At 45.8% G+C, this 27,792-nt stretch overlaps 2 protein-coding genes across 4 annotated transcripts in view; both read right to left on the reverse strand.

Annotated features, from left to right (window-relative positions):
* Lmln (leishmanolysin like peptidase) overlaps positions 1-19,062 on the reverse strand; it is a 66,656-nt gene extending 47,594 nt beyond the window's left edge. The window contains exons 1-7 of the mRNA XM_052158542.1: positions 18,772-19,062; positions 14,123-14,220; positions 13,099-13,129; positions 11,756-11,838; positions 10,823-10,940; positions 6,767-6,945; positions 291-396 (exon numbers count right to left, since the gene is read on the reverse strand). Coding sequence (XP_052014502.1) covers positions 291-396; positions 6,767-6,945; positions 10,823-10,940; positions 11,756-11,838; positions 13,099-13,129; positions 14,123-14,220; positions 18,772-19,062 — 906 coding nt within the window. The remainder of the gene's footprint in view (positions 1-290; positions 397-6,766; positions 6,946-10,822; positions 10,941-11,755; positions 11,839-13,098; positions 13,130-14,122; positions 14,221-18,771) is intronic.
* A 1,905-nt stretch (positions 19,063-20,967) lies between these two features.
* Rpl35a (ribosomal protein L35a) lies at positions 20,968-24,888 on the reverse strand. Of its 3 annotated transcripts, none has more exons than XM_052158860.1 (5): positions 24,807-24,888; positions 24,199-24,241; positions 23,856-24,008; positions 22,266-22,410; positions 20,968-21,035 (listed from the first exon to the last, which is right to left on the reverse strand). In XM_052158860.1, exons 2-5 carry the CDS (start codon positions 24,207-24,209, stop codon positions 21,012-21,014), a joined length of 333 nt encoding a protein of 110 aa, XP_052014820.1. In that variant the 5' UTR covers positions 24,210-24,241; positions 24,807-24,888; the 3' UTR covers positions 20,968-21,011. The 3 variants fall into 3 exon arrangements, with proteins under 3 accessions (XP_052014820.1, XP_052014821.1, XP_052014822.1); XM_052158861.1 differs by lacking the exon at positions 24,807-24,888 and adding an exon at positions 24,353-24,456; XM_052158862.1 differs by lacking the exons at positions 24,199-24,241; positions 24,807-24,888 and having other exon boundaries at positions 23,856-24,019.
* Positions 24,889-27,792: the final 2,904 nt, after the last annotated feature.

The raw sequence follows: 27,792 nt of genomic DNA on the forward strand, positions 1-27,792 counted from the left end.
ATTAATCAGGTTTTATTGAACATGTATCTAAGAACTTGAGTATCACAAAAACATGTATTAAAACAACAGACTGGCCATGCCGTGATGGCGCCCGCCTTTAATCCCAGCACTTAGGAGGCAGAGGCAGGCGGATTTCTGAGCTCGAGACCAGCCTGGTCTACAAAATGAGTTTCAGGGCAGCCAGGGCTAAACAGAGAAACCCTGTCTCGAAAAAACAAACAAACAAACAAACAGCAGACTTTGTAACAAATGACAGGTGTGAAGGAAAGGGCAGAAGCTCATGTGCTTACCAGGGCATGAATGATCTCGTGCTTTACTGTGGAGAGCATCCCGACAAACTCTTGTGGTTGGGTGGAGATCATATTTGGACACAGGTTAGCATATCCTGCTATGGGCCTGTTAAAATAAACATGACATTTTTTTTACTATATTTGAGAAGTATTATAATATTTGTTAACCTATACTTCTCTGAGAAAGACAGGTCAAGGACCTTATTTACTATCAAATATAATTTTTTTTTGTTTGTTTTTTGGATTTGGTTATTTCGAGACAGGGTTTCTCTGTGTAGCCCTGGCTGTCCTGGAACTCACTCTGTAGACCAGGCTGGCCTGGAACTCAGAAATCCGCCTGCCTCTGCCTCCCAGAGTGCTGGGATTACAGGCGTGCGCCACCACCACCCGGCTATTCAAATATAATTTAATAGCCAATTCTTATTCTTTTTTTACTGTCAAGATCCATACCTTTTGCATTCTAACGGCATGAAAAAGAAATAACCTTTGTTTGTTTGTTTGTTTTTTGAGGGGTATGGGGGCTTTCGCTGGGGCCTTTCAAGTCCTCAACACCCTGAGTAATAAGCACTGTGTATCTGTTTTTCAAAGCTGTGACAAAGGGATGTGTGAAGTAATCCAAGGAATCCAAGTAGAAGAAAAAGCTTTAACAGTTTACTGTGGAAATACCATAAATCTCACTGTTAGAGATGCCTACTTATAACAAATATTTGTCCTATTTAAATAGAAAAACGGGTGTTATTTCCTGGTATAGCATCAAAAGTAGGTATTTTGGAAAAAAATATATTAATCAAAACCCTGCCACACACAGGTTTGGTGGTGACCTCCTGTAATCCCAGAACTGGGGGGCTGAGGCAGACTTGAAAGCTTGAGATTATCCTGAGCCACATAGAAGAGGTCATCTCAAAAAGCACAACACAGCCACAGCAGCTTCTAGAACAAATGTGGCCCTGCCAGGCGGAAGCCCTTCTGGGGCCTTGCTTTCTCCTTCTCAAGCTCTGGCCTTTCAACAGTCTACGGAAATAACTGCCCCACCATGGGACTGAACCCAGGGCTCTCGTACCCGGCGGATCCTCTACCAGTAAATGGAAGCAGCCCCTTTATATATTTTTAAATCTGCAGCCCCTTTATATATTTTTTAAAATAAAAATTTTCTTTTATTACTTAAGACCTTTATTGCTATATATTGAAATTTGTTGATATGAGTTCCTTGGGCTTGTCTAAAACTCCCTCTGTTGCCTAGGCTGGCCTTGAACCTCTGCTTCTCCTGCCCTGGTCTCCCAAATAGCTAGATCATAGGCTTATACAATCAGGCCTTGTTTAGAGGGGTTCTGACAGCACCAGGGCTTTTTGTAGCATGAATTTCCACTCTTTCCACCTCTCTTTCTTTTTCCAGGCTGAACTCAGGGCCTCACACAGCTGGACAAGCACTCTACCCTAGGCTATACCCAACCATTCCCCTCATGACCCCCGTTTTCCTACAGGATCTTTTTGTTTGTTTGTTTTTTCGAGACAGGGTTTCTCTGTGTAGCCCTGGCTATCCTGGAACTCACTCTGTAGACCAGGCTGGCCTTGAACTCAGAAATCTGCCTGCCTCTGCCTCCCAAGTGCTGGGATTACAAGCGTGCGCCACCAACGCCCAGCCTTGCTACAGGATCTTGCTAAACTGTATGGTAAAGCAGGCCTGGTTTATATGCCTGTAATTCTCACACTAGGGAAGAAGAAGCAGAGTTGGAGGTCAGCTTGGAGTCTATATGGTAAGTTTCACGGCAGGCAGGCCTACATAGACACAGGCTAGCCCCAAACTTCCAATTTGCCTGAATTGGCGTTCCAAGCAGCCAAGATCGCAAACATGTACCACTCTCCCCGCCCAGAGGGTTCCCTACCTCTCTATTTGGCTAAAGCCTTATCAAAGCCCAGACTCCAGCTATATTTTTACTTCTTCTAAAGAGGTCTTCCTTCCCAAACCAACTGAATGATAGTCTTGCCATCCTCTCCCTTTGTTCTACGTACGCTACAGGATCCTGTATAAAGTACCTATCACACAGAAAGCTGCATGCTTACTTGTAGGTATAACTGACCATTATCTGTCTTCTTATACAACCGATAAATCCCAGGAGGCAAGTTCACAAGTGTGTTTTGTTTATCTTCTTTGCGAGCAGTGTAATCAGGCACTATGCTGGTTGGTCAGTTGTGGACATGGATTCACACAATGGAGTTCTTGAGACTCAGAATATATGGTCGGGTGTGGCACACAGGCCTCTATAATCTCAGCACTTGGGAGTGGGGAGAAGGAGGACAAGGAACTCAAGGCCACCCTCAGCTACCTAGTGAGTGCGGGGCAGGCCAGGCTGGGTTACAGACCACTGGGGTCTCATGGGATGGGGGCAGAGCTACGGTGCCAGGCTGTGATCCACAGCAACCTCCAGAGGAAAGCAAACCCCTCCCCAGGTGTGGTTAGTTTCACAGTCACTGGTACAAAGGCCATTTATTCTTTAGCTATTCGTTCCTATCAAATGGTAATGAAGAGGAAAGCGCCACAACCAAGTAACATCATCGCAGGGTAACGGAGCTGAGGAACGCCTTCCTGCTGCGCGCCTCTCAGTCTGACTCCTGTACTGAATTCTCTTACCGGAAGACAAGCAAAAGCAGAGGTGCTTTCAGCATCATGAGACACAGAAATGAGGTTAACTAACCTAGATTCAGTCCAGCTGGGACTTTTCTATCCTTTCCCTCACTCGATCCTAATATATAAAGTCCAACATAGCTTTTATCAAAGTAATAAAAGGCTCACAGTATGAAAACAATTGCTCAAACAATGCAGAAACATAAGGAGCTAGAGCAATGGCTCAGCAGCTGAGAGCACTGATGCTCTTCCAGAGGTTCACCTCCCAGCATCGACGTGGTAGCTCACAACTGTGGCTCTGTAACTCTGCAGCCACACAGCCATTAGTGGTGCACAGACATACATGTAGACAAAACACCCATGCACGTAATATAAAAATAAACCATTTTGGAAAAGAATCTCTAAAGAAGATTGTGAAAATGTCCTGTTCTTCCTGTCTTTGCTAACTTGCGACATCAGAAGCAGCTACTATTGCCGACAATACCACACATGCTATTTTCAAGCCAGAACAGTTTCCTCTAACGTGGGACATTGAGTGCACAGCCAACAGTCCTAGAAAGCAGGGAGATTGGCAATTCTGTCTTCCTGAGGCTTTTGCTGAGAACAGTCAAGCACACACAGGCACTTTATTTTTGCAGTGTTCTTTCAACACTTTAGATCAACATGTGATTTTGTGTGTATGAGGGGCATATGATTTCATTCAAACTGAGAAAAAGAACTAGGACTCTGTAGCACTAGCAAGTGAAAAGTGTTTTTCTCAAGAACATTCCACTGCCTCAATCTGTGAAGTAACAACATTATCATTCATCAGGCAGTTCAAATATCATATTCCATTGATTCTGATACATCATGGATAAGGCAAAAATTTCAATTAACTTCTTGGGGGAGAAAAGGAATACTACTGAGACCCATGAATCTTCAAACCAGGTGAGGTTCCGCAGTAGCAAGCCCAAGAGTCAATGCAAACACTTGTCAATATTCAGTCTGGGGACTCAGTCAACCTCACCAAATGCATAATCAATCTTCATTCCACTTGACCGCATCCTTAATCACCAAGGATATATACACAGTGGGAGTGTCTGTAAGATGTTTTTCCAGGAAGGCAGAACTGAGAAGGGAAGACCCTCCTTAATGTGACCGCACTATGCAACGGGGTGGGGTCCCAGAGAATATGGAGAATAAACTGACTGAGAACCAGCATACAGCTGCAGCGGGAGACCGCCAGATGTTAGGGATGCTGGGCCATGGGCATCTCCTTAAGAAGTTATGTAGACACAGAGTCAGGCCAGCGTGAGAGAGGCGACCTGTGCTACAGATAGGATTAGAGGCCACAGGATGCTTGAGCTGCTGGAGTCCAGATAATGTCACCTTAGCCCTTGATGTGAAATATGACATTGGAATAGTGTTTGCTCTGTTGGGGTTTGCTTTCATTTTAGCCAAATTTTTCCTTGCTATGTGTGCTCAGTTTTGTTTTTTTTTTTTTTTTTTTGTTTTGTTTTTTGTTTTGTCAACTTGATAGAAGCTAGAATCAACGGGAAACAAGGAAGCTCAACTGAGAAATGCCTCCATCAGAAGGGCCTGCAGTCAAGTCTGTGGGACACTTTCCTGATTAATGATGGATGTGGGAGGCCCCAGGTCACTGCAGGCGGTGCCACCCATCAGCAGGTGACCCCGGGTTACATTTTCAAAGCAAGCGGACTGAGCTGTGGACTGAGAGGTAAGCAGTGGATCTCCACAGCTCTGCGCCAGCTCCTCCCCCTCCAGGTTCCCCACCCTGAGTTCCGATCCTGGCTTCCGCTGATGATAGGCTAGGACAGCAAAGTACAAACCAAATAAGTACTCTCCAAGTCTGCTTTGGTTTTGGTGTTCATCACAGCCATAGAAAGCAAATAAAGACATCCTGTGACTGGCTTTTTAAGGCGGCTCCTGGGGATCGATCTCAGCTCCTCACACTGCCAGAGAGCACTTTACCAACTGACCTATCTCCCCAGCTCCCCTCATTCTCCTTCTATTGTCCACATTTATGTGCAGATGTGTTTATTGTATGTGTATGCAAGTGGGAGTGCCTTGCCTATGCCACAGAGCATGTGCGGAGACCAGAGAAGATCCTGTGAGAGTCGGTTCTCTCCTGCCAAGACTGAACTCAGGTCATCAGGCTAGGTGGCAAAACTTTGCCAGCTCAGCCACCTTCCTAGCCTCCATGCTTCCACCTTGCTATGGAAATGTTTATTCTATACCACTGTATACTGCAAAGATATAGCATAGTCTTTGATTTTATAAGGTCTCGTGGGTAAGAGACTGCCTTGAGTCTCTACGGAGGGCATTCTAAACTGTGGATGTTTGAGCAATGCTAGAACCAGTAAGATTATGGGAATTCCTGCAGATCAACTAAGTACACTTTCCCTTGAATTATGCTATATATATCATATCATGCATGTCATGTGATATATGAGATTTTATATATATATATATAATACACATACACATAAAAATATAAAAATAATTTCAGCCTTCAGACTAAGGGTAAAATACTGTATTCTACACCTTAAAATGTTGTCTCATGCCTGTAACTTCAGCACTTGGGAGATGGAGGCAGGAGGAGATGAAGAATTCAAAGCTATCTTTAGCTACACAGTGAGTTTGAGGCCAGCCTGGACTACCTGAGACCTTACCTCAAAAGCAACAACCATGAAGCAATGCATTTGGGTTTCATGTTGAGAAGGGATGGGTTTATAACAGTCCACTCTCACTATCTATGTGCCTGGATTTATAATCATCTTAGAGACACACTTCCAGGCACAAGTGTACTTCCAAAGAGGCTTACCTGAGAAAGGAAGATCTACCCTGAAATGTGGGGGACCCTAGTCAGTGGGTGTGGTCCCCGTACTGCACGTGTCTCTGCTTCCTGACTGCTAGTGCAGTATAACTGGCTTCCTCCTGCTGAACTCTGTCGTGACAAAGTGTGCCCTCATCGTGACAAGTGTGCCCAGAAGCTAGGAGGGAGAGAAAACCCTTCTTTCCCTTCTTTTTAAATTGAATTTTATTTAACTTTAGATTTATTTTTTATTGTATGTGTGTTTGGTCTGCATGTATGCATATGCACCACATGTGTGCCTGGTGCCTGCAGAGGTCAGAAATTATCAGATCTCCTAGAACTGAAGTTAAGGATGGTTGTGAACCACTGTGTGGGTGCAAGGAACTGAACCGGTGTCCTTTGCGAGAGCCAGAGCTCCTAACCACGGAGGCATCTCTCCAGGTACTGTATCTTCTGATTAGATGTAAATGCACCTGAGTACAGGTTTGTGCTCAGGTCCCTTTGGAAGTAGAGGGTCACACACAGGCAGTTGTGAGTCGGCGTGGGGTGGGTGCTCTGAAGCACTCAGTTATCTCTCCAGCCCCTTACCTAACCTTGTTGGGTTCTCTGTAACAGCACTGACAGGAAGGAACGGTCACTCCACAGTAACTGACCACTTTTCACAACACAGGCTTACTTCCTACAATCATCCAGGAAACCGGAAGCATATGTCTGTAATCCCAGCATCCCAGAAGCTGAGGCAGGAGGATTACTAAAAGTATAACGCTGCCAGGTGGCGGTGGCACACACCTTTAATCCCAGCACTAGGAGGCAGAGGCAGGAGTTTGAGGCCAGCCTGGTCTACAGAGTGAGTTCCAGGATAGCCAGGGCCTACACAGAGTAACCCTGTCTCAAAAAAACAAAAAGAAAAAACAAGAAAGGAAGAAAATTAATTTTCTTTTGTCTAACAACTTATTTCTGAATCCTGGAAGTGTTTAAGCAGATGTAAAATCCCTTTCACAGGATGTATTTTGGGCGCAGACTCGGGGGAAAGCTTACCTGTCCATTTTTGCCTCCTGCTGACAATAGGCTGCGTAGGAGATGATGTTTTCGTGGCTGCATCTCTCAGTGGCCAGAGCACCAACATAAAGAACAAAGTCTGCGTCCTGCACGCCCTGTGGGTCCACCACACCCACCGCTCCACACGGCCACTTACCCTCTCGGCAGACCCTGCATTGCTGCACACACAGGGGAAGAGAAAACGCAGAGCAGAGCCTGGGTCAGCTGAGACAGGACCAAGGGACCACAGACTGGGGACACCACGTTACTTCACTTCCATCTACTCTCCCTATGCCCTCACTGACACCAGGAACCGAGCAGGTAGGAGTTGCAAACCTCTAGTCCCAGGACCTGGGAGGCTGAGGCCGGAGGACTCTTTGAACTCATACCAAGCAATAAGATAAGATTTCTAGATTGTAAGCAAATCAAGGACCACAAATCCCACTCTCTTTTCCCTGTTCTGTTCTTACCTCTTTTGAATTTATTTCACTAAATTTTTTACTTGACCCAAGTGCTCATAAATTTACAAACTCAATGAAAGTAAGTGACTGCTATTTATAAAGGTCAACAAGCTAAGATGCAGGATAAAGAGAAACAGAAATGGTTTTGAACCCCTGAAACTAGGTGTGCTGGCTCATTCTAAACGTCCATGTGCTACAACCTACTATGTGAGAAGGCGGCCTCAGATTAGGGACAGCTTAGACCTGGCTGGCCGGTGGGCGTGCCTGTGGGAGCCGTCGTGGTTGTTAATTGATGGAGGAGGGCCCAGGCCAGTGTGGGTGCACCATCCCGGAGGTGGCCCCGACCCGGAAAGGAAGCTAAGGAAGCAAGCCGAGGCCGGTAGCAAGCCGCATCCTCCAAGGTTCCTGCTGTAGTTCCTTGGCCATGAACGTTCTTGGTCTGAGGTAATGTGTGGAATACCTACCAGGCCTGGCTTTAAAGTGCCTGCCTCGACTTCCCTTAATGGTGGACCACAGTCTGGAACTAAAAGCTATAAGAAACCCTTTTTTCCCCAAAGTTACTTTGGTCAGGTCTTTATCAAGGTAAAAGAAACGAAAATCAAACACTCGGTGAAGGGGCCTTCCTACCCACGCCCGCACCCTTCTGCTGCCCTGGAAACAGAACACACAGTAGGCAGCGCTCTACCACTGACCTACATTATATCTATAATTTTTGCAACTTCCTTGGGATATGATTATTTCAAGTCTAATTAATAAAAACTTTTAACCTAATGGAAAGTACTTCCCATTATAAAGAGAACGTGGACTGGTAGGGTTCAACAGGTAGAGGCAATGCTGCCACTCCAGGACGGAGTGTGAGCCTTGGAGCCTATCTGGTGAAAGGGGAGAACCACCTCTCAAAAGATATCCTCTGATTTCCACACACATGCTGTGGCAGGCACACACAAACCCAATAAATAAATAAGTAATTATACTTTGTTTTTTTTTTTTTAAAAAAAAGCCAATGTGTGGGAGCACTCGGGAGGAGTAGGCAGGACATATATGTAAATCCAAGGCCAAGCTGGCCTAAATGATGCGTTTCAGGGCTGTGTAGAGACCCCATCTCAAAAAGTAACAAATAAGTAAGTAAATAAATAAATAGATGAATAAATACCAAAGCGAATCCACGGGTCAGCGAGAGTGCTCAGCAGATGAAGCGCTTGCTAGGTAGCCTGGCGGCTTGACTTTGACCCCAGGATTCAGAACGGAGGGAAAACCAACTCCTGACAATTGTCCTTTGACCTCCACAGGAGGGCATTGGCATGCATGTGCCTGCCCTCACAGAAACACATCACAAAACACACACACACACACATGCGCGCGCGTGCGCGCGCAAAATAAAAACCAACTCAGAATTTTGTCACAGATTTAGACAATAGAAAAGAACACAAGGCACGAGTTGGTCCCTTCCCGATGTCATCCTGTGAACAGTCTAAGATGACGTCTCTCCAGCTCTCCAAGCATATCCACTGAGCTCTGTAACATTCGTAGGAGGATCCTAAACAACCACTAGTCTCCAACTGTAGCCCAGGAGGGCGCTGCTGAGAGGCTCTGCAGGTGAAGGAGTTCATTGGTAGGCTTCCCGCCCATGTCTCATCACTGGTGATGATCACATGGTGGAAGGAAAGAGCCGGCCACTACAGCTGTCTCTGGTCTCCAGACACACACCAAGGCACTTGCGCACCCACCCACACACCATATAAAAATAAACGTAGAAAATAATTTTTAAATAATCAATGCACTGTGATTTTTTGTTTGTTTTGAGCAATGTTTTGGAAGACTGTGGGGAGGAACCCCCAAATTTCCATTTCACTGATAGAATATATAGTTTGCTCATTCTCTTTCTTTAACACATGTGTTTATGTTTGACTTTTTACATTTCTTTCTTTATTGTTTTTCTGTGTGTGTGTGTGTGTGTGTGTGTCTCCGAGTGTGCAAATGGCCACCTAAGGAGTCCAGAAGAGGTTGTTTCAGCCCCGGAGCTGGAATCACAGATGGTTGTGAGCCACCTAAGACGTGTGCTAGGAACCAAACTCCAGTCTTCTACAACAGCTGCAATGTTCTTACCCACTCAGCCCCACCCCCACCCCACCCCCGTGCAACTCTTTTTTTTTTTTTTAAAGATTTATTTATGATTATATCTTAGTACACAGTAGCTGTCTTTAGACACACCAGACGAGTGCATCAGAACTCATGTGGTTGCTGGGACTTGAACTCAGGACCTTCAGAAAAGCAGTCAGTGTTCTTCTCCACTGAGCCATCTCACCAGCTTCCTTCCCCACTCCCCCCAACCATGCAACTCTTAATGGAAGCCATTAAAAGCTGAAGAGATGATTCAATAATTAAAAACAACACATACTGCTCTTGAAGAGGACCCCTATTCAGTTCTTAGTACCCATGTTACATTGTACACATGTGCCTGAAACCCCAGTTCCAGGGGATCCGCTGTCTCTGGCCTCCATGAGCACCTTCCTATATGCATGTGCTCATAAACATACACATACATACAAACTTAAGAATAGAAGTTTTAAAAAAGGAAGTAAACCAGGAATGGCTCAAAGGTTAAGAATACTGGCTGCTCTTCTAGAGAACCCAGGTTATGCAAGGCTCTTCCCAGGACTCACAGAGCAGCTCACCACTGTCTCTAACTCCAGTTACAGAGGATCTAATGCCCTCTTCTGGCCTCTCCAGGCACTGCATGCACATGGTGTGTATAGATGCTCATGCAGGCAAATCAGCCATACACATAAAATCAAAATAAATAAGAAAAACAAATTAGCATCTTAACTGACCTAGATTGTTTAGTGTTGACTGCATATTCCTCCAGATCTTCCTTTGTCTAATTTATTTTGCTTTTTGAGATAAGTTTTGTTATGTAACCCAGGCTGAAGCCAAACCTGAGAGTGTCCTCCCTCTGTCTTCCATGGGCTGGGCTTATAGCTGTTATTTCCCCAGGCTCTCTGAATAGGGTTTGTTTTGGCTGGTTTTTGCATGTGCACATCTGTACTGTTTAGACAGACAGGCTAACTACACCCATTGACTTCGAACCTTCCTTCTTTCAGTTAAGAGCTTAAGAATCTCTTTAAGTCAGTGCACAGATGTATGTACTATAACCTGGCCAGGTGCTAGTATTTTTATGGAATAAAGTTCAAACTTGGATTGAAGCTGACAGTTTATCTTTTAGGAGACATTAAACTGTCCTTTTAAAGTGCTAAAAGAAATGTTCTGGGGGCGGGAGCGGGGAGGGAGTAAGGTTCCCAACTAAACTGTTGCAGGAAATCCGGACACAAAAGCACCAAAGAGCAGGTCAAGCCCTCTGAAGCTCTGAACCCTGCCTGCATCAGCTGTTGGGTGAAAATAGAGTCCAGTGGCAGGGAATGTGACTGAGCTGTAGAGAACTAGCCTGGCATCCAGGAGGCCTCAGATTCACGCCAGAGAACCACGAGCAAAGGAGGCACCGTGCGTTCACACTTACAGAAAACTCTTGCTGAGAAACATTGGGAACGTTCCCTTTACGGTCTGGAGTAGAAAGGCTGGCGTGCACAGGGAGGCTTACCTGGAGATGCTCCTCGGGCACGATAACAGGCCCACACTTGGTGTGCACTGCGCACTCTCCAGTGCAGTATCTGTGCGGATCGTTTTCTTTCCGTAGGTACTGGTTTGTAGCACATTGTCTTTGGTTTATTCATACATCAAAATTTATGAGAGAGAGAGAGAGAGAGAGAGAGAGAGAGAGAGAGAGAGAGAGAGAGAAAGAGAGAGAGAGAAAGAGAGAGAGAGAGAGAGAATAGTTCAAGCAGTTAAAATTCAGCCATACACTGGAGGCCTGAAATAGATGCTCCCAGTCAGCTGGGGCCTTTGCATACTTGGTCCCTGCTTGGTGGCTGTTTGGGGAGGTCTTGCTGGAGGAAGTATGTCACTGGGGGCACAGAGGTTTCAAAACAACTTTGTCATTTCGAGTGTACTCTCTGTTCTCCAGCTCGGGGGTCCCAGATGCGAGTTCCCAGCTGCCGCCCCAGCCACCTGATGCCCAACACTCACTTCTCCACCACCATGAACCCCAACTTTCTGAACCATACACCCCAAAAAGCCCTGCCTTGGTCATGGTGCTTTATCACTACAATAGAGAAGTAGCTAAGACAACCCTATATTAGTCCATTAAGAACGGTTACTATTTAACTAGCCAGGCAGTTCACTAAGAGACTCCAGGTCTATGGGAAGTCCTCTTGACTTGGGTTGTCAAACACAAAGCAAACAGCACAACCACATGGAGGAGGGAGGAGGAGAAAAGAGGAGGGGAGATGAGAACAGCTTATAATGGGAAGGCAGAAAAGGGGGCCATTCTGCAGGCGCTTCTTTTAAATAGCTTTAGTTTCTAAACACACATCATAAAATTCTACTGTAAGTCCTGTGCATTGTCATATTGGCAAGAAGGGAGTTCACGGGGCTAAATGAATGGGGGTAATGATCACTGGCTGACGTCACATACCTGCTAAGTAAGATCCTGCCAGCAGGTCTTCGAACCTGAAATGTTTTCTCTAAATAAGAAATAGCTTGTGGGAAAAGTTTGTTCTAAAAAAAAGAGAGAGAGAAAAAAATCTAGTTAGAATGACAGTCATGGGGTACAGTGTGTTTACGAAAACAAACACGGCTATTAATGGCTATAAGAACAAGTAAGAAAGCTAGGATTCTGGAATATGGACACCCGTGCTAGGTCATATGGCAGCAGAGAGAGAGAATCTATGAGGAAATGATGACGAGTTCTCTAGTGGAGTCTGGGAATAGAGCACTAGGCAGAAACTTCCCTGCTCACCTTACACCCTAGAAAACATAAATCCGAAATCATGACTGAGAACATTAATGACGATGTTAGTACACTCCAACTTTTAGTGACTACCTTATGTAGCCGCTCACTAAGGTCTGTGGGCCGCAGAGCGATGATGGCTTGATACGCATGTGTGAGACCCCACAGTTAAAGCCTCGAGGGCTGGCAAGACGGCTCAGCAGGCAAAGGCACTGCTGTGCAACCCTCACAATCCTAGCTCCATCCCAGGAATCCACAATGCAAGCAGAGAGCAAACTCTGAAAGTTGGTTCTCTGACCTCCACCTGTGCCTGTGTATGCACGGGCGTGCACCTGTGAGCATGCGCATGCACATGTAGGTAAGAACGAAAACACACACACACACACACACATACACACACACACACACACACACACACACGCACACCCCCCACACCACACCTTGATGAGATGGAATCTATGTAAAAACTCTGGGGCTGCTGAGATGGTTTAGTGGGTAGTGTAAAGGCATGTGCCAATCAAGCCTTGACCCCTGATGACCTTAGTTTAATCCTGGGAAGCCAGGATGGAAGGAGAGAAGCACTTCTGAAAGCCGGCCTCTCTGTGTGCACCTGCACTCACATCACACGCACAGGAGTGGTGGTAGTAATGCCTCTGCCATGCCACACTGTCACGTCAACTAATCCTCATGACAAAGAACATTCCCATCCAGAGAATGGTACTCTTTCTCCATGTACTGCCCAGTGTCCTTTGTACCCTATCCTCAGCACACACTGCTCCTCCAAAACTTGACAGACCAAGAACAAAGAGGACAATAGTGATTTAATATCAAATTATGAAATGATAACATCAAATACCAATGAAGTTTTGCTAAACATGTCACATAAACACCTTTGTTAAAATGAGAAATATATTTACCACCAAAATCTTTATTCATTCATTCACAAACCAGCCATGTATACGGTTTTTCTTTTTGTGGAAGAATTAGCACACAATAAAAGTATTCAACTGATGAGTATTATTACGTACCTTTACAAGATTTCTTTTCTCAGGGAGCAACCTGGAAATGAGGAGAAAAACATAAGAACCGCCACTCTAAGGGCTGGGGACCTGGCCTGGCAGTAGGGCACAGGCCTAGTGGACACAGGGCCCTGGGTTCAGTCTCCAGTGCCACACAAGAAAAGGACAGCCGGGCTGGAGAGATGGCTCAGCGGTTAAGAGCACTGACTGCTCTTCTGAAGGTCCTGAGTTCAAATCCCAGCAACCACATGGTGGCTCATAGCCATCCATAATGAGATCTGACTCCTTCTTCTGGGGTGTCTGAGGATAGCTACAGTGTACTTACATATAATAAATAAATAAATAAATCTTTAAAAAAAAAAAAAAAGAAAGAAAAGGACAGCCGCCCTGAGTCAAAGCACCTCCCCGTCTGTCGGGATCGTAACCGTCAGAGGCTCTAAGTAGTTCTATATAGAAGCACGGGGCTCCCAAAGTCTCCGTTTCCCTTCACAGTACCTGAGCCATTCTGCTGTGCCCAGCACGGGACAAAGCACGGTCACACACTAGCACTCATTCAGATAGTGCGGCTGGAGAAGGGCCTGGCCTGCTCTATGGGCAGTGCATCAGCTACCTCAGGTCTCAGTCTGTGGTCTGGGCTGTTCTCAGACGACCTTCCAATTCGACTACGTCCTCTATCTATGAATCGCTCTGGAAACTTCCTTAGAGTTTATACTTGCCGCTCCTCTTATGTTTCCCTTGAATGCTAACGGACAAGTGTCTTCCAGGTCTGCTACGGCCACAGTCAAGTAAGGCCACGTTGGTTCTCTTTAAATGGTTCATGTTAAGATTTTAATCTCTAGTTCTACCTATGGATGTTTTGTTAGATAACCCTAGAAATATCTTTAATACTTAGACTGACAATAGAAAAAGATAACTAGGCTGAGGCAGTGAGTCTGCGACCAGCCAGGACAACATGATGAGGTGACAGCCAGCTTGGGCAGCACGGGAAGACTTCACAAACAAATAACAAACGGCAAAGGAACAGCAAACTTACTCTTCAATGCTCTTATCATAGATGGTCCTGATCCGTAAATGCCCATCGGTGTCCCTCTTTGTCACATGATTTGTCTTAAGGTGAACCTTATTTATGACCTAGAAGAATGAATAGTTTGAAAAATCTTTTTTTTAAAGGATTTATTTATTTTATGAATATGAGTACACTGTCGCTGTCTTCAGACATAGCAGAAGAGGTACCGCATCCCATTATAGAGGGTTGTGAGTCATCATGTGGTTGCTGGGAATTAAACTCAGGACCTCTGGAAGAACAGTGAACAGTGAGATGGCTTTCTTAACTGCAGAGCCATCTCTCCAGCCCCTTGAAAAATCTTTTTTAAAGGTTGATATGACATTTTTCTTTACTCAAGTAAAATTTAAATAATGTGCGTTCATTTAACTGCCCAATTGAGACCTAAATAAAATTAATGAGCTAAATTTCATGTTAAACTTCCCTAAAGGTCCCTTACCTTATATTCTATGACGTTAGCATTCCTAAACCCCAGATGTTTCCCAACCAAATATCATCTGAGAGATAAGCATTTGAACTTCTGATGTGAGTAAATCGTTACAGCAACGCGGCTGCCAGAAAAGCTTGGGCCTGTGAAGGCTTTGCAGTTTGTCCTACGGATTCTAGTTCTGCTGACTCCAACCAAGCCTTCAGAAATCGATGAGAGGCTGAGCAGGCAGCTCACACCACCAATCCCAGCACCGCCGGGGAGTTCAAAGCCAGCCAGAGAGACAGTCATCAGCTAGACTGTGTCTCAAAAGGAGAAGAAAATGACAGGAGACTAAAGTGGAAGAGTGTGTGTGTGTGTGTGTGCGTGTGCGTGTGCGTGTGTGTGTGTGTGCACCTGAGTGTGTAAGTGCAAGAGAATGTGAGTGTGCGCGCGCGTGTGTGAGAGTGCACGTGAGAGAATGTGTGTGTACACACACATGTGTGTCTGTGAAAGTGTCTGGTGTATAAGTGTGTGTGAGTATGTGTGTGTGTAGGCAAACGCGGTCCACCTTGTTTTTTGAGACAGGGTCTCTCACGGGCAGGCCAGCCTGTCTGGTTGGTGAGCCCCAGCACAGCTCCTGCCTCTGCATGCCTCCATGACTAGGATTTAAGTACGTGCCTTCACATTCAGTCAATTTTTTCATTTTGGTTTTTCAAGACAAGGTTTCTCTATGTAGTCCTGGCTGTCCTGGAATTTACTCTGTAGACCAGGCTGGCATCGAACTCACAGAGATCCACCTGCCTCTGCCCTGACTTCTGGGATGACAGGTGTGGCCACCCCTACCTGGCTTTATTATTTTGATTTTTTAGCCTGAGTTCTAAGACACCTAATTCAGGTCCTCATGCTTTAAAGGAAAGCACTTTACCAGAGGAGCTATAACCCCAGCCCTAATAGAACCCTAAGTTACTCTTTAAAAAGAGCACAATCTTCTTACAAGAAAATACTCCTTTTTTTTTTTTTTTTTTTTTTTTTTGAGAGACGGGATATCCCTGTGTAGCCCTGGCTGTCCTGGAATCCACTCTGTAGACCAGACTGGCCTTAAACTCACCGAGATTTGCCTGCTGGGATTAAAAGCATGCACCACCACCAGGCTCAGGATGATCAACTCATGAAGCACAGGAAAAAAAAAGTTTTAGCTAAATAACAGGGTATGCAGTAACTCATTCTTATAACCCTAACAACGAATCATGGCTTCTGTTATTAGTTTTCTTACATTTAATATTTATGAATATTTATATAACAAAAGTGGGATTACTCATTTTGTAGAAAAATAGCCATCCTGCATGCTATTGATCTACGGTGCCTACTGTCCACTCTCTTCCCCTGGCCAGACAGCCTGCCTGCAGTCTTCCTCCTCACCAGCAGGTGACAGTGCCCTGTGGCTGTGGTTGTGTTTAGCTGTTGCTGTATTCTACGGTGCTAGAGGCTAATCCAGGGCTGTGGGTCATCTGCTCTATCAGTGAACTACAGCTCCACTCTGCATTCATTAAGTTAACCGTATATGGATGTCTTCGGATGCAAGGCACTGTGGCGGGTACTTGGATGCACGTATGACATCTACATTGTCTTGAGGTGATGAAGACTGCTGAGTCCAGTAATTCCTAATAAACCGAATCAAGGTCACAGACAGAAGCCACGTAAGTCAGGTTTAGAGGAACAGGTTAAGGAGAGGACATGTCAAGGAAAAGGGGCTCTTTGAGAAAAGTGAAGAGAAACGGAGATTACTCTCCCTCTGACTTACAGACACAATAGACCACACACAGACTGCAGAATCTAGAGCACAGAGCTTAGCACTAACATACCAAAGTGGAACTGCTGGCTTCTAGAAATGGCATGGTAGCTTCATATAGATAATGTATTATCAAATTTGGAGGAACTATTTTAAACCAATACTACTTGAGCCAAATGTGGTAGTCCACCCCAATAATCCCAACACTTTGGGAGATGAAGGCAGGTAGAGGCTACAGGGTGAGTTCTAGGCCAGCCCGGGCTACAGGAGACCCATATTCAGAAAGCAAAACTACTAAAGAATGCTAGTTGAAGGCACTAGAGAAAAAGACACAACTTGTAAGGTCTGCTCTTGAAATACAGAACTGTGCCTCTGACTTGTGAGGCTCCCTTTCCCCTGGGGTTCTGTGCAGGAGGCAGAACTCGGAGCCTTAGGGGCTTGATGAGCACACATGGTCAGATCTTACAGTAGCACAAGGTTACGGAGAAAGACTGTGAGGGGGAAGGCTTGCAGTGGCCATTACCTCATGAAAACTTAACAGTCATGAAACCCAGGAGAAGAATGTGATCTGTGCTGAGGGAAAGAGCAGGGAGCAGAAACTACCTCTTCTGACCTGAATTGAAGCAACTCCCTTAATCCAACTGTCATGTGCTCACGGGCTCACAGGGAAATGAGCGTGTAATAAGATGGCAAGGAAGGCTAGCAGTAACAGAATGAACCAAACAAGGGGGAGGGGTGTGTGTGTGTGTGTGTCAAAAGAACACCAACTAAATGAAAAACTCATTAGAGCGGATACAGGATGAGCAGAGACAGAAGTGATGTCACACTTCTACAACCCCAGCACTCTGGAAACTGAGGCAGGAGGATCTCGAATTCCAGGCCAGCCTCAGTTACACAGTAAGTTCAAGGCCAGTCTGGGCTATAGTCTTGGAGAAAGAAGTATAGAGACAACAAAATCATCAGATGCATTTACAGATGTTATTCAGTGCAACTTAGAAGCCAGCCTGGGCTACATAGTGAGTCCCAGACTAGCCTATGTTACAGAAAGAGACCCTGCCTCAATAAAATCAATAAAACAAACCAGCTGTGACACAGTGTCATGATAACAGCTGAAGCCCTGTGTGTAGGTGTCTGAGAGGCAGGAGCAGGTGGGTCAGATCAACCCTCCCCCCAACCTGGGCTCTATGAGGCTGTCTCAAAACCAAACCAAGCCCGACCGTGGTGGCGCACGCCTGTAATCCCAGCACTCTGGGAGGCAGAGGCAGGCAGATTTCTGAGTTCGAGGCCAGCCTGGTCTACAGAGTGAGTTCCAGGACAGCCAGGGCTACACAGAGAAACCCTGTCTCAAAAAAACCAAATCCATAAAAACAAAACAACAACAACAACAACAACAAAACAAAACCCACAAAGCAGTAACCAATTAACATTTTGGCTCATGTAGTTAAACAGCACATATGAAACGGTCTTGGAAATTACAATTTTTTTTTTAAATGAGAAAGGGTTTCTCTGTGTAGCCCCTTGACTGTCCTGGAACTGGATCTGTAGACCAGCCTGACCTCAAACTCTGATTTGAGTGCTGGGACTAAAGGCGTATGCCACCACCGCCCAACTAGTAAAGTTTCCTTGATAGTGTCTCTTGGTTACTCCCAGAATATTAGTAACTATAGAGCCACCTCTGAGACAAGGACTCAGTATAACACAAATGTCATCTCAAGGAACTAAATTACACTGCAAGGCAGGTCTGAAGGCTATGTGTAGCACAGAAGAGAACTTGGTTATATGCCAGAATGCAGGGTAGACAAGACCTCCTGAGGAAAGGGAAAGAACATTCTACTGGGGTCGTTTTGGTAGGCAGATCTGAGTGAACGGAAACTAAAAGTATTTAGACTACGAGAATCGAGGTGGAAGGAGGAGAAGACGTGATGAGAAAAAGGCAGCAAGTAAATAATAATAAATAATTAGAAAACAAATCCTGAACTTTGGTCTCCCGAGTTTTCTCAGCAGTAGCCTTCCAACAGCTCTGCCTGGATCTCCCATCAACTGCTTCTCAAGTCTTCAGATAAGTGGTTCCCGGTGTGGTGCTTTAAGCAGGCAGCATCAGTATCTAGGAATCTGAATTGTGGGGACGCTCTCCAGAGCTCCTGAGTCAGAAAGCGGGGGAGCGGGGCGGCAATCTGTTTTAACAAGCACTTCGATTATCCTGCAGCTCGCCCAAGTTTGTGCTACTACTGGCTAAGCGGAATGGGAGGGGACAAGTGCCTAACAAGTGCTCGGCGGCGGGCAGCAGCTCGGCGGGTCCGGGGTCCGGCGGGGGCTCTCCCGCAGAGCACCTGCAATCCGCCGCCCGCCCGGGACGCCTCGCCCTCCACCTTACTCCAGCCACTCCCTCGCCCGGCCCGCCCGCGTCCCGCTTCGCCCTACCTCAGTGTCCGAAAGGACGTGATGCCGACACGGAGGCGAAGTGCTCAGGGAGATGGGCGCAGCCCCGGCGCCGGCCGGGAGCCCGCCCAGCACGAGCAGGACACCTCGCACCCACAGGCAGCCGCCCCAGCGGCTTCGCGGCCCTGGCCCGGGGCCGCCCGCTCCTCCAGACGCAGCGGCCGCCATCTTCGGGCCGGCGTCGTTACCATGGAGTGCGACGCCTCCCCGCCGCCGCCCGCCCTCGCTAGGGACAGGTGGCGGGCCGTCCGTCGCTTTGCCATTGGCCGGCATCACGCTGGGTCCGGCGGAGAACGAGGGCAGCGGCCACCGCGGCGACGCGCGGAGCTGGCCAATGAGAGCCGCCGGGCAGCCCACGTGAGCCGAGCTGTGGGAACCCTGGGCCAGCGGGGATTAGCGAGAAGCCGATGGGCGTGGGGGGCGCCTGCTCCCACTTCACTCAGTAGCAGCGTCAGGGCCGTGCTAAGCCCTGGACCCACAGCTCAAGAGTGGTCCTGCGGACCAGATCCCTTAGGTCCATACCAGCACCATCGCTTAACTACCAAAGCTACTTATACAATCTACTAGGGAAATGGTGCTCATGTCGGCAGCTTGTCTACCCACTAAGCCAGAGTTAGATAGCCCCTAGCTACAAGATTGAAGCCTTTGCTCAAGTCACTTGCCATGGCATGTGTAAGTCATTCCTTATACCTTAAATAAGGCTCAACCTTCCTCTGCTTATCGCAAATGCCTAATTCCCAACATTGGCTCAACTTCGCAAACATATTCAGCCACCAAAGACTCCATCCACCCCGATTTTTTAAAACATTCACAACTGCTTTTAAGATGGAATTCTAGAAATGAAATTTAAAGCAGCGCCTATTGAGTCCACTCTATTTGTTTTCAAAAGTGAAATTGCAAACCCCGCTTGACTTTTATAGTGGCTTGTCAAATACTAACGTTTTTGAACCTGTTAATTTCCGTTACGATAAGGAAAATTCTCAGCGGAGTACCCAAGACCCTTGTGACGCTCCTTTTACAGCTTGACTCACTGAAGTCTGTCTTGGAGACACCTGGCTTCTCCAGTGTACTTTTCACCGCTGACCACAGTGGAACTGAGACACACAAGTTGCTATGTTGGTTAGGGAAAACAATTTACACTGGAATAAACCCAAGACTTGACACTTGCCCCCAAAATGTAAATTTCAATGTTAAGCACCATTAGGGATTTAGTGAGCTAGCTGAATTTCCTTATATTCACTCCTTTGCTTTGGAGACAATTCACAAGCGGGCAATGCCCACACTTTTACATTTGTAAAAGTACAACTTGCAGAAATTTCAACCTCACCTTGAACCAACCTTTCTGGGAACTGCCTAGTGCCTTCTGATGCATAAGGGTCTTTCCCCAAGTACAGTTCAAAGCACCATTTCAGTGGGAAGAGGATTAAACACTTCTTTAATAGCTCAGGCTCTGTAGCACAGTGCAGACTAAACTGGTTACTTAAAGAACTTGCTAGCAATCTAAACATGCTTTATTTCCACGATATCCTCAAGTGTTTGTGAGCCCTGCATACTTTTGTAAATATGCTATTATCAACCCTGTAATTATATATTAAAATCAAAGCCATTTTTAAGGGCAGTTTTCCAAGGTAGAAAATAAAATGCACTCCTCTGACCTTTTCAGGACACATTACTTTCACTTGGCCAGTCCCAGATCCCCACCCCCACCCCACCCCCGCTTATCCAAAAGGCAACAAACACCAAGACAAGCACCATTCAAATTCTTCCTGGTCCCTGCCTGAGCTTCTGGATCTGAAGGGGAACATAAGGTACCCCACTGCACACACTTACAGCACTCCAAACTAGTCAAGTGCCTTCAGTGAGTTCCAGCCCAGGCTGAAGCTGAAGTCTTTCATTAGACTGGAGAATGGGAATCACCCTCTGTAGGTTACTCACCTAACCCTGCTATGCCCCAGCATTAAACATAAAACTTTTCTAAGTCAGACTCTCACTACAGTCTTGGCTGGCCTGAAACTCAGAGATCTGCCCACGTATTGGCTCTGAAGGTGCATGCCACCTCATCCAGAATTGTGTCTAGTACTATTACATAGATGTCCCTTGCGCTCCAAAATGCTGTACAACTCCACCCACCTTAACAAAGAGAAACTCAACTTGGGACAGATTTGAAAAAAAAAAAAATACAAGAGCACAAATCTAGTTTTATTTATTTACTCTCCATTAATTTAAATCCGGGATGGGTACAGCATCTGGGGAGAAAGAGAAACAGAAACAGGTGAATAATAAATATCCTATTAGCACATTACTCATCCCAAATACACCTGGGATTTCACGCTGACAGTGAGGAACCATCAGCACACTCATTTTGCACATGTGCATCCCTGTGTGGCGTGTGCATCCTCAGTGGCTGCTGAGCTGGAAAGTCTCTCACTGATCCTCCCACAGCCCCAGGGATCCTCTCATCTCCCCAGGGCTAGGATTACAGAGACTGACACTACTGTGCCTACATTTTTATGAGGCTGCTGAGGAAAAAACATTATTCTTGTGCAGCAAGAAGTTTTACCAATTGAGCCACTTCTCCAGCCCCCAAAACCACACTTTCCCCTGGTACCTAACCCAAGGATTATGAATGCTAACTATAATCAGGACACCGAACTGACCTATGACCCTCAGCTCCAAAACCAGCATTCAAAACTAAACAAAAACACTCAAGGGATCGTAAATGGCTTAGTGGAAACAGGCACTTGCCACCAAGCCTGATCACATGCCTGATCAAACATGAGTTTGAGTTCTTGCAAATGCCATAGTGGAAGAGTTGACTCCTACAAAGTGCCCTTTGACCTTCATATACTGCTGTGCCAAGTGCACTGACCCAACATTCCCACCATTAGAGTATACTATAAATGGACCCAAACTAAAGAGTGACAAAAATCTCAACCTAGCATGTCCAAGACGTGGGCCACCAATCTGAAACTTGGCAGATCATGCTTTCCCCTTACAAGACAAAGTCACTACCCAGTCTGGCAGTACTGAGATGGGAGACCTGACAAACTGCAACATCCCCCCAACCCCAAACCAGATATGACCTAAGATGAGCTGGGTAGCATTGGCCTGAAATCCCAACGACTTAGAAGGCTGAGGCAGGACTCCATGTTCAAGGCCTGCCCTGACAACTCTGTGAGAACCTACCACAAATTAAATTATGAGCTGTGTGTGTAACAAGTTCCAGGCCAACCAGGGCTGTACCAGGAGACTTATTCTCAAAGATACATACAAACAAATAAAACCCGTCCAAAGTATTTCTCCTCCCAGGCAGCCTTAGTGACAACTGAAACTTAAGTATTATCCATCTGCGGAGCGCCCTGGCCTGAGTCACCTATTCATACAACTGCCTTTATACCCTGGACTTTTAGCCTCACAAGTCTTTAGAGGGAGGTAGCAGTATCAAAAGAGCCATTTATTTTGCTATTAGTACTTACCACCCGGATTCTGTGTCCAATGGCCTTTGCAGGAAGGTTGCTTCGGAATTTGGCACGGACCATGCCACTGTTTCCGTGGGCCCGAGTTACTTTTCCCCAGATCACTCTGGTTTTGTTTGGTTTGCCTCCAGGAGTCACTGTATTGCTGGTTTTTAAAAAGACATAAGAAGCATGAGCTCAAACACCAACATAAACCTGACACACACTCAGTCATTTCCTAGGATCTGGGCCTCCACCTCTATTCTCCACACAGAACACCTTGAGAAATTGGGGGAAAACATGGAATTTCCAATATTCATTCAACAGTTCATATACATAAAGCCCCTTCTTATAAGATTATGACTTCTAAACACAGAAGAATCTGTGTGTGCTAAGACATTAAGAGTAAATTTGGAAAGGCACAGCAATGAAGCCTACTTGGGATAAATCCTGAAAAGTGAGGACTTGAAAGCACAGGTTCTCAGAGACTGAGAATGGAATGAAACAAACCACTGAGGTCTCGAGTGGCCTGAAATGGAGACATGCCCCCTCACGCAAGTCTGCCTCCTGAATGCTGGGGTCAAAGGCAAGCAAGACTCACGCACATACTCACGACCTGACAATGTACATAGGGCCCACTTTCTATATAGCCTCATGTTCAATTCCCAGTAGGAAAAGGACCAGAGAACGAAAGCAGTACACACACACACACACATACACACACACAGTCAGTCCAGGGGATCTGGCACCCTCATAACTATACAAACAAGTAAAACAATGCACATAAAAATTGATTTTTCAGGGCCAGGCTTGGTGGCTCATGCCTGTAATCCCAGCACTTGGGAGGCAGAGGCAGGAGGATTTCTTAGTTCGAGGCCAGCCTGATCTACAGAGTGAATTCCAGGACAGCCAGGGCTACACAGAGAAACCCTGTCTCGAAAAACCAATAATAATAATAGTAATAATAATAATTATTACTATTATTATTTTCATAAAGTTTTCCAAAATTTAACCTCAATTGTTCTAAGTCAAGGTGCAATAAATTGTTTTCTGACAGAGCAGAATCATCTAATTCCATATGGATGTGGGAATAGAAATTATACAATAACAAAAACAAATCTAGTAATTGTCACTTTTAGGAATTAAAATGAATCGAGATACATCAAAAAGTATTATATAAAAGCTCTTTCAAGGCTGGGCGTTGGTGGCGCACGCCTTTAATCCCAGCACTTGGGAGGCGGAGGCAGGTGGATTTCTGAGTTCGAGGCCAGCCTACTCTACAGAGTGAGTTCTAGGCCAGCCAGGGCTACACAGAGAAACAGTGTCTTTCAAGGGAAAATGAAAAGCACTAACAGCTGCATTGTTTTTAACCATGTTAGGGACTCAACACAGGGACTTTCTACACTTGTACTAAGAGCCAATGGTGTTTATATATCCAATACCCCCAACTAAACGATCCTTCTCTAATTTCCTCTAAGTTCTTCCCAGCCTCTAAGAAGACTCAACACTACCACCAGTTTTTCACTAACACCCCTAGCTTTTCAGTAAAAACAAAACAAAACAAAATGAGATTAGTGAACTTAAAACTAAAAGGCATGGAAACATACTTACTTTTTTGCTTTATACACATAGGCACATCTCTTGCCTAAGTAGAACTCGGTTTCATCTCGGGCATAGACACCTTCGATTTTAAGAAGAGCAGTGTGCTCTCTTTGGTTCCGGAGACCTCGCTTGTAGCCAGCAAAAGTGGCCTTGCACCACAGCCTAAAACACATACGAAAGACATTGAGTGACTATGACAACTTTTCATTTAACTTTAGCAAACTACCACGATTTGTTTTGTAATAACTCCTACTCCAGCTTTCTAGTTCCCCTCCCACACTACATTAAACTTGGGTTCCACGGTCGTTAATATAAAACTGAAATGGAAAAAAACTGTATTTTAGTCGCGTACCTTCCAGACATACTTGCTTTCAGAAGTCCTGTTCCCAGCAGGCCTGGAAAAAAAAAACCCGAGAGCTCAACTGAAAGCCATGGAGCACTTTCCCACTTACTTCTCGGCGCGTTAGTTGAATTCGGTTAGCATCTCAAGTACGTGGAAGTCTTACCTATGGCATGCCACCTATAGAAGCGGAGCCTGGCAAAATAAGACTCAGACTTCTGACAACGAGTGCCAACTAACGACTCGGAAATGCGGGCAAGCGCTGGCTAGTGTGAGAACGACCCACCGAGCTTTAACTTCTAGAACCCCATAAGGAACCAGAGACACTCATGCACACAACACAGGTAACGCATGCAAGGCCCAGTTCTGCGTGGGGAACACAGCTCGTAGCGAGCACCGCTTCCTGCGCAAGGAAGCCCGGGGCCATGCACCCATTCCTCCTCCTGAGCCCGAGATCAGCCGAGACCAGCGATCTCTCCTCCCCCGGCCGGGGCCTCGACACCATCAGTCCGTCATCTCCTCCATCCCGCCCTCCATCTTCCTGGAACCCCCAGAAAACTCTAGTGGTCAGATTCTCCGAGACGCGGGGCTGTCTCGGTGAGGGATGGAACTAAACCCACCCCAGAAATCTGGCCCCAAAGTTCAGCAGCAGAGACTCCCCTCACCTCCACAGGCGCCAAGATGGCGGAAAGAGGAAGGCAAGCCCCGCCGCGCGGCCTTGTGGGATGCACGCTCCGCCCCTCTCCGCACTTAGGCCGCTTGCACTCCGCCAGAAAGCTGAGGTCAAAGAGAGGCTCGACTCAGCAAAGCCGCGCTCAGGGACTTCACTTTTTTTCTCCTGCCCTTTCGTGTTTGTAAGCGGCAGCACGTATTATTTAAGAACAAGGAAAGGCAAAATTGTAGTCGACTAAGAACGAGTCAAGGGTCCTTACCAAAAAAAAAAAAAAGTATTCGCGACGCGTTGCCATAGCTACCGATTAGTTTGGTTCCGGCCTTCAGCCCGGCTGGTAGAGTGGTGAGGAAAAGTTAAGTGTTTTCTCCCCTTCCTAGAATGGGGTCTGAGAAAAACCTGGAGCATGAAGGCAGGAAGAACGCTACTTTCTCCTTGTTCTGTTCTTTTCTCCCGTCTTTCATCTTTCAATTAACAAACAGGGCGTGGTGGCCCTTGCCGGTTGTTAACCTCAGCATTTTATTCCGGAGACTGAGGTAGGAGGATCACATCACAAATTCGAGACTAGGCTGAGTTACTTAGCAAGGCCCCATCTTAACAGCAACAAACACCTATGAGGCAGACCGCGGGTCCCGGTGCTTGCTTGTAACCCCAATATTCTAGATATGCGACCCGGAGAATAGAACCTAAAGGGCCATCCTCTACAACATAGGGAGTGCCAGTCAGCCCGAGCTACATGAGACTCCATCTGAAAAAAGGGAGAGACTTGGCAGAGAAGGATAAATTTAATAGACTCAGATTTACATTTCCTAACTTGTGCACTAATTAAGGCAGACTAATGGATCCATTCATTTATCCAGAGAGTAATTTATTGAATGACTACCACTACCAAGAATGGTCTAGGCTTGAAGGGCACTAGAGTAAACAAACTAAACCGGCTGCCCTCTTGCAGCCCACGTGGGGGAGCAAGGTTGGCACATTGGCTCTTGTGTCTGTAATCCTTGCACTTAGAAAGTTGAAGTATGAAGACTGCTCTGTTTCAGGCCAGTAAGAGGTACATACTGTACTGTGTACAAGGATATCCTGAGCTACAGGGCAACAAATCTCACTTCTGCCTCCTCCCCTCCCCCAAAACCCAACAAGCAGGTAAGATGTGGTACGTTAAAAGGTCAAAACTTTCTTTTAAAAACCCTGTTTATGCATCTGAGTATATTCCACATGTATGTGTGTGTGCTTTCAGGGGTTAGAAGATGGCCACGGACTCCCTGGAGCTAGATTTTGACATCAAACTTGTCGTTTTGTTTTGTTTTAAGACAGGGACTAGAGGAGCATATTCTGCTTTCAAAGAGGTCTTGGGTTTGATTCCCAGCATCTACATCAGTGACTCACAATTACCTGTAACTTCAGCTCTAGGAAATCTGCTGTGTGCAGACAGTGCACGTAGAGACAAGCGGGCATGTACACACTATCTTTTAAAAAGCCATTAACAGGAAGGACAAGATCTCATGTAGCTTTAGGCTAGCCCCAAACTCCCTACATTGAGCCATGGATGGCCTCATATTCCTGATTCCCTTTCACTTTCCAAATACTGTATTATTTGTTGTTGTTGTTGTTGTTGTTGTTGTTGTTGTTTTAATTTTTGGTCTTTTGAAACAGGGTTTCTCTGTGTAGTCCTGGCTGTCCTGGATCTCACTCTGTAGACCAGACTGGCCTTAAACTCAGAAATCCACCTGCCTCTGCCTCCCAAGTGCTGGGATTAAAGGTGTGCGCCACCACTGCCTGGCTTCAAATACTGTAATTACAGACTTTCCCCATCCATGCCCAGCTCTGAGGAGCAATAACTTAGGGAACTGATGTTCAGGATTAATATAGGTTTTCTGGGGCTGGAAAGATGGCTCAGCAGTTAAGAGTACTGGCTGCTCTTTCAGAGGACCCAGGTTCAATTCCCAGCCTCCACATGGTAGCACAGAACTGTCTGTAAATCCGGTTCCAGGGAATCTGGCACCCCCACACAGACATACTGCAAGCAAAATACAAATGCAGATAAAAATTAATTTAAAGGACTGAATAGACAGTTCAGCTGGTAAGAGCACTGACTACTCTTCCAAACGTCCTGAGTTCAAATCCCAGCGCCTACATGGTGGCTCACAACCATTCGTAAAGAGATCTGACATCCTCTTCTGGGGTGTCTGAAGACAGCTACAGTGTACTTACATATAATAATAAATAAATCTTTAAAAAAAAAAAAAAGGGCCGGGTGGTGGTGGCGCATGCCTGTAATCCCAGCACTCTGGGAGACAGAGGCAGGCGGATTTCTGAGTTCGAGGCCAGCCTGGTCTACCGAGTGAGTTCCAGGACAGCCAGAGAAACCCTGTCTCGAAAAAACCAAAAAAAAAAAAAAAAAAAAAAAGAGATCTGATGCCTTCTTCTGGTGTCTAAAGATAGCTACATTGTACTTACATATAATAAATACATAAACCTTTTAAAAAATGAATTAAAAAATACAGTTTTGCCAAACATAATCTTGATTTTTCTAAGTCAAGTTAGAATACTGACAGAGCAGGGCAGAATCATTTAGCTCAATATAGAGGTGAGAATAGTAGAAGAAATTAGGATTAAAAATAAATCTGTTCTCCAGTGACTACCAATCAAAATCAGAGTACAAGGACACATACTAAAATTGTGTTAGATGTCAGTTTACTGTAAGAAGAAACAAAAGACTACCTTGAATATAGCTTCTGTTTTGGTGGACCAGTGATGGAGCCAGCCACTTAACTACAGCTGCATCCTATGAGCCTGCGCTCCTCAGGAGTAGGAGACAAACCCTAGCTCTCGGGATGCTGGGATTTTTTTTCTCCTACAAAAAGAGCATGGGAATGAAGGACGAGTTAGCATCCCCTGAGCTGATACCAGTGTTCCTTTTCTACTTTAGGTTA

This window comes from Apodemus sylvaticus, chromosome 15 (genome assembly GCF_947179515.1).
Source record: "Apodemus sylvaticus chromosome 15, mApoSyl1.1, whole genome shotgun sequence".
Classification (NCBI taxonomy): domain Eukaryota; kingdom Metazoa; phylum Chordata; class Mammalia; order Rodentia; family Muridae; genus Apodemus; species Apodemus sylvaticus.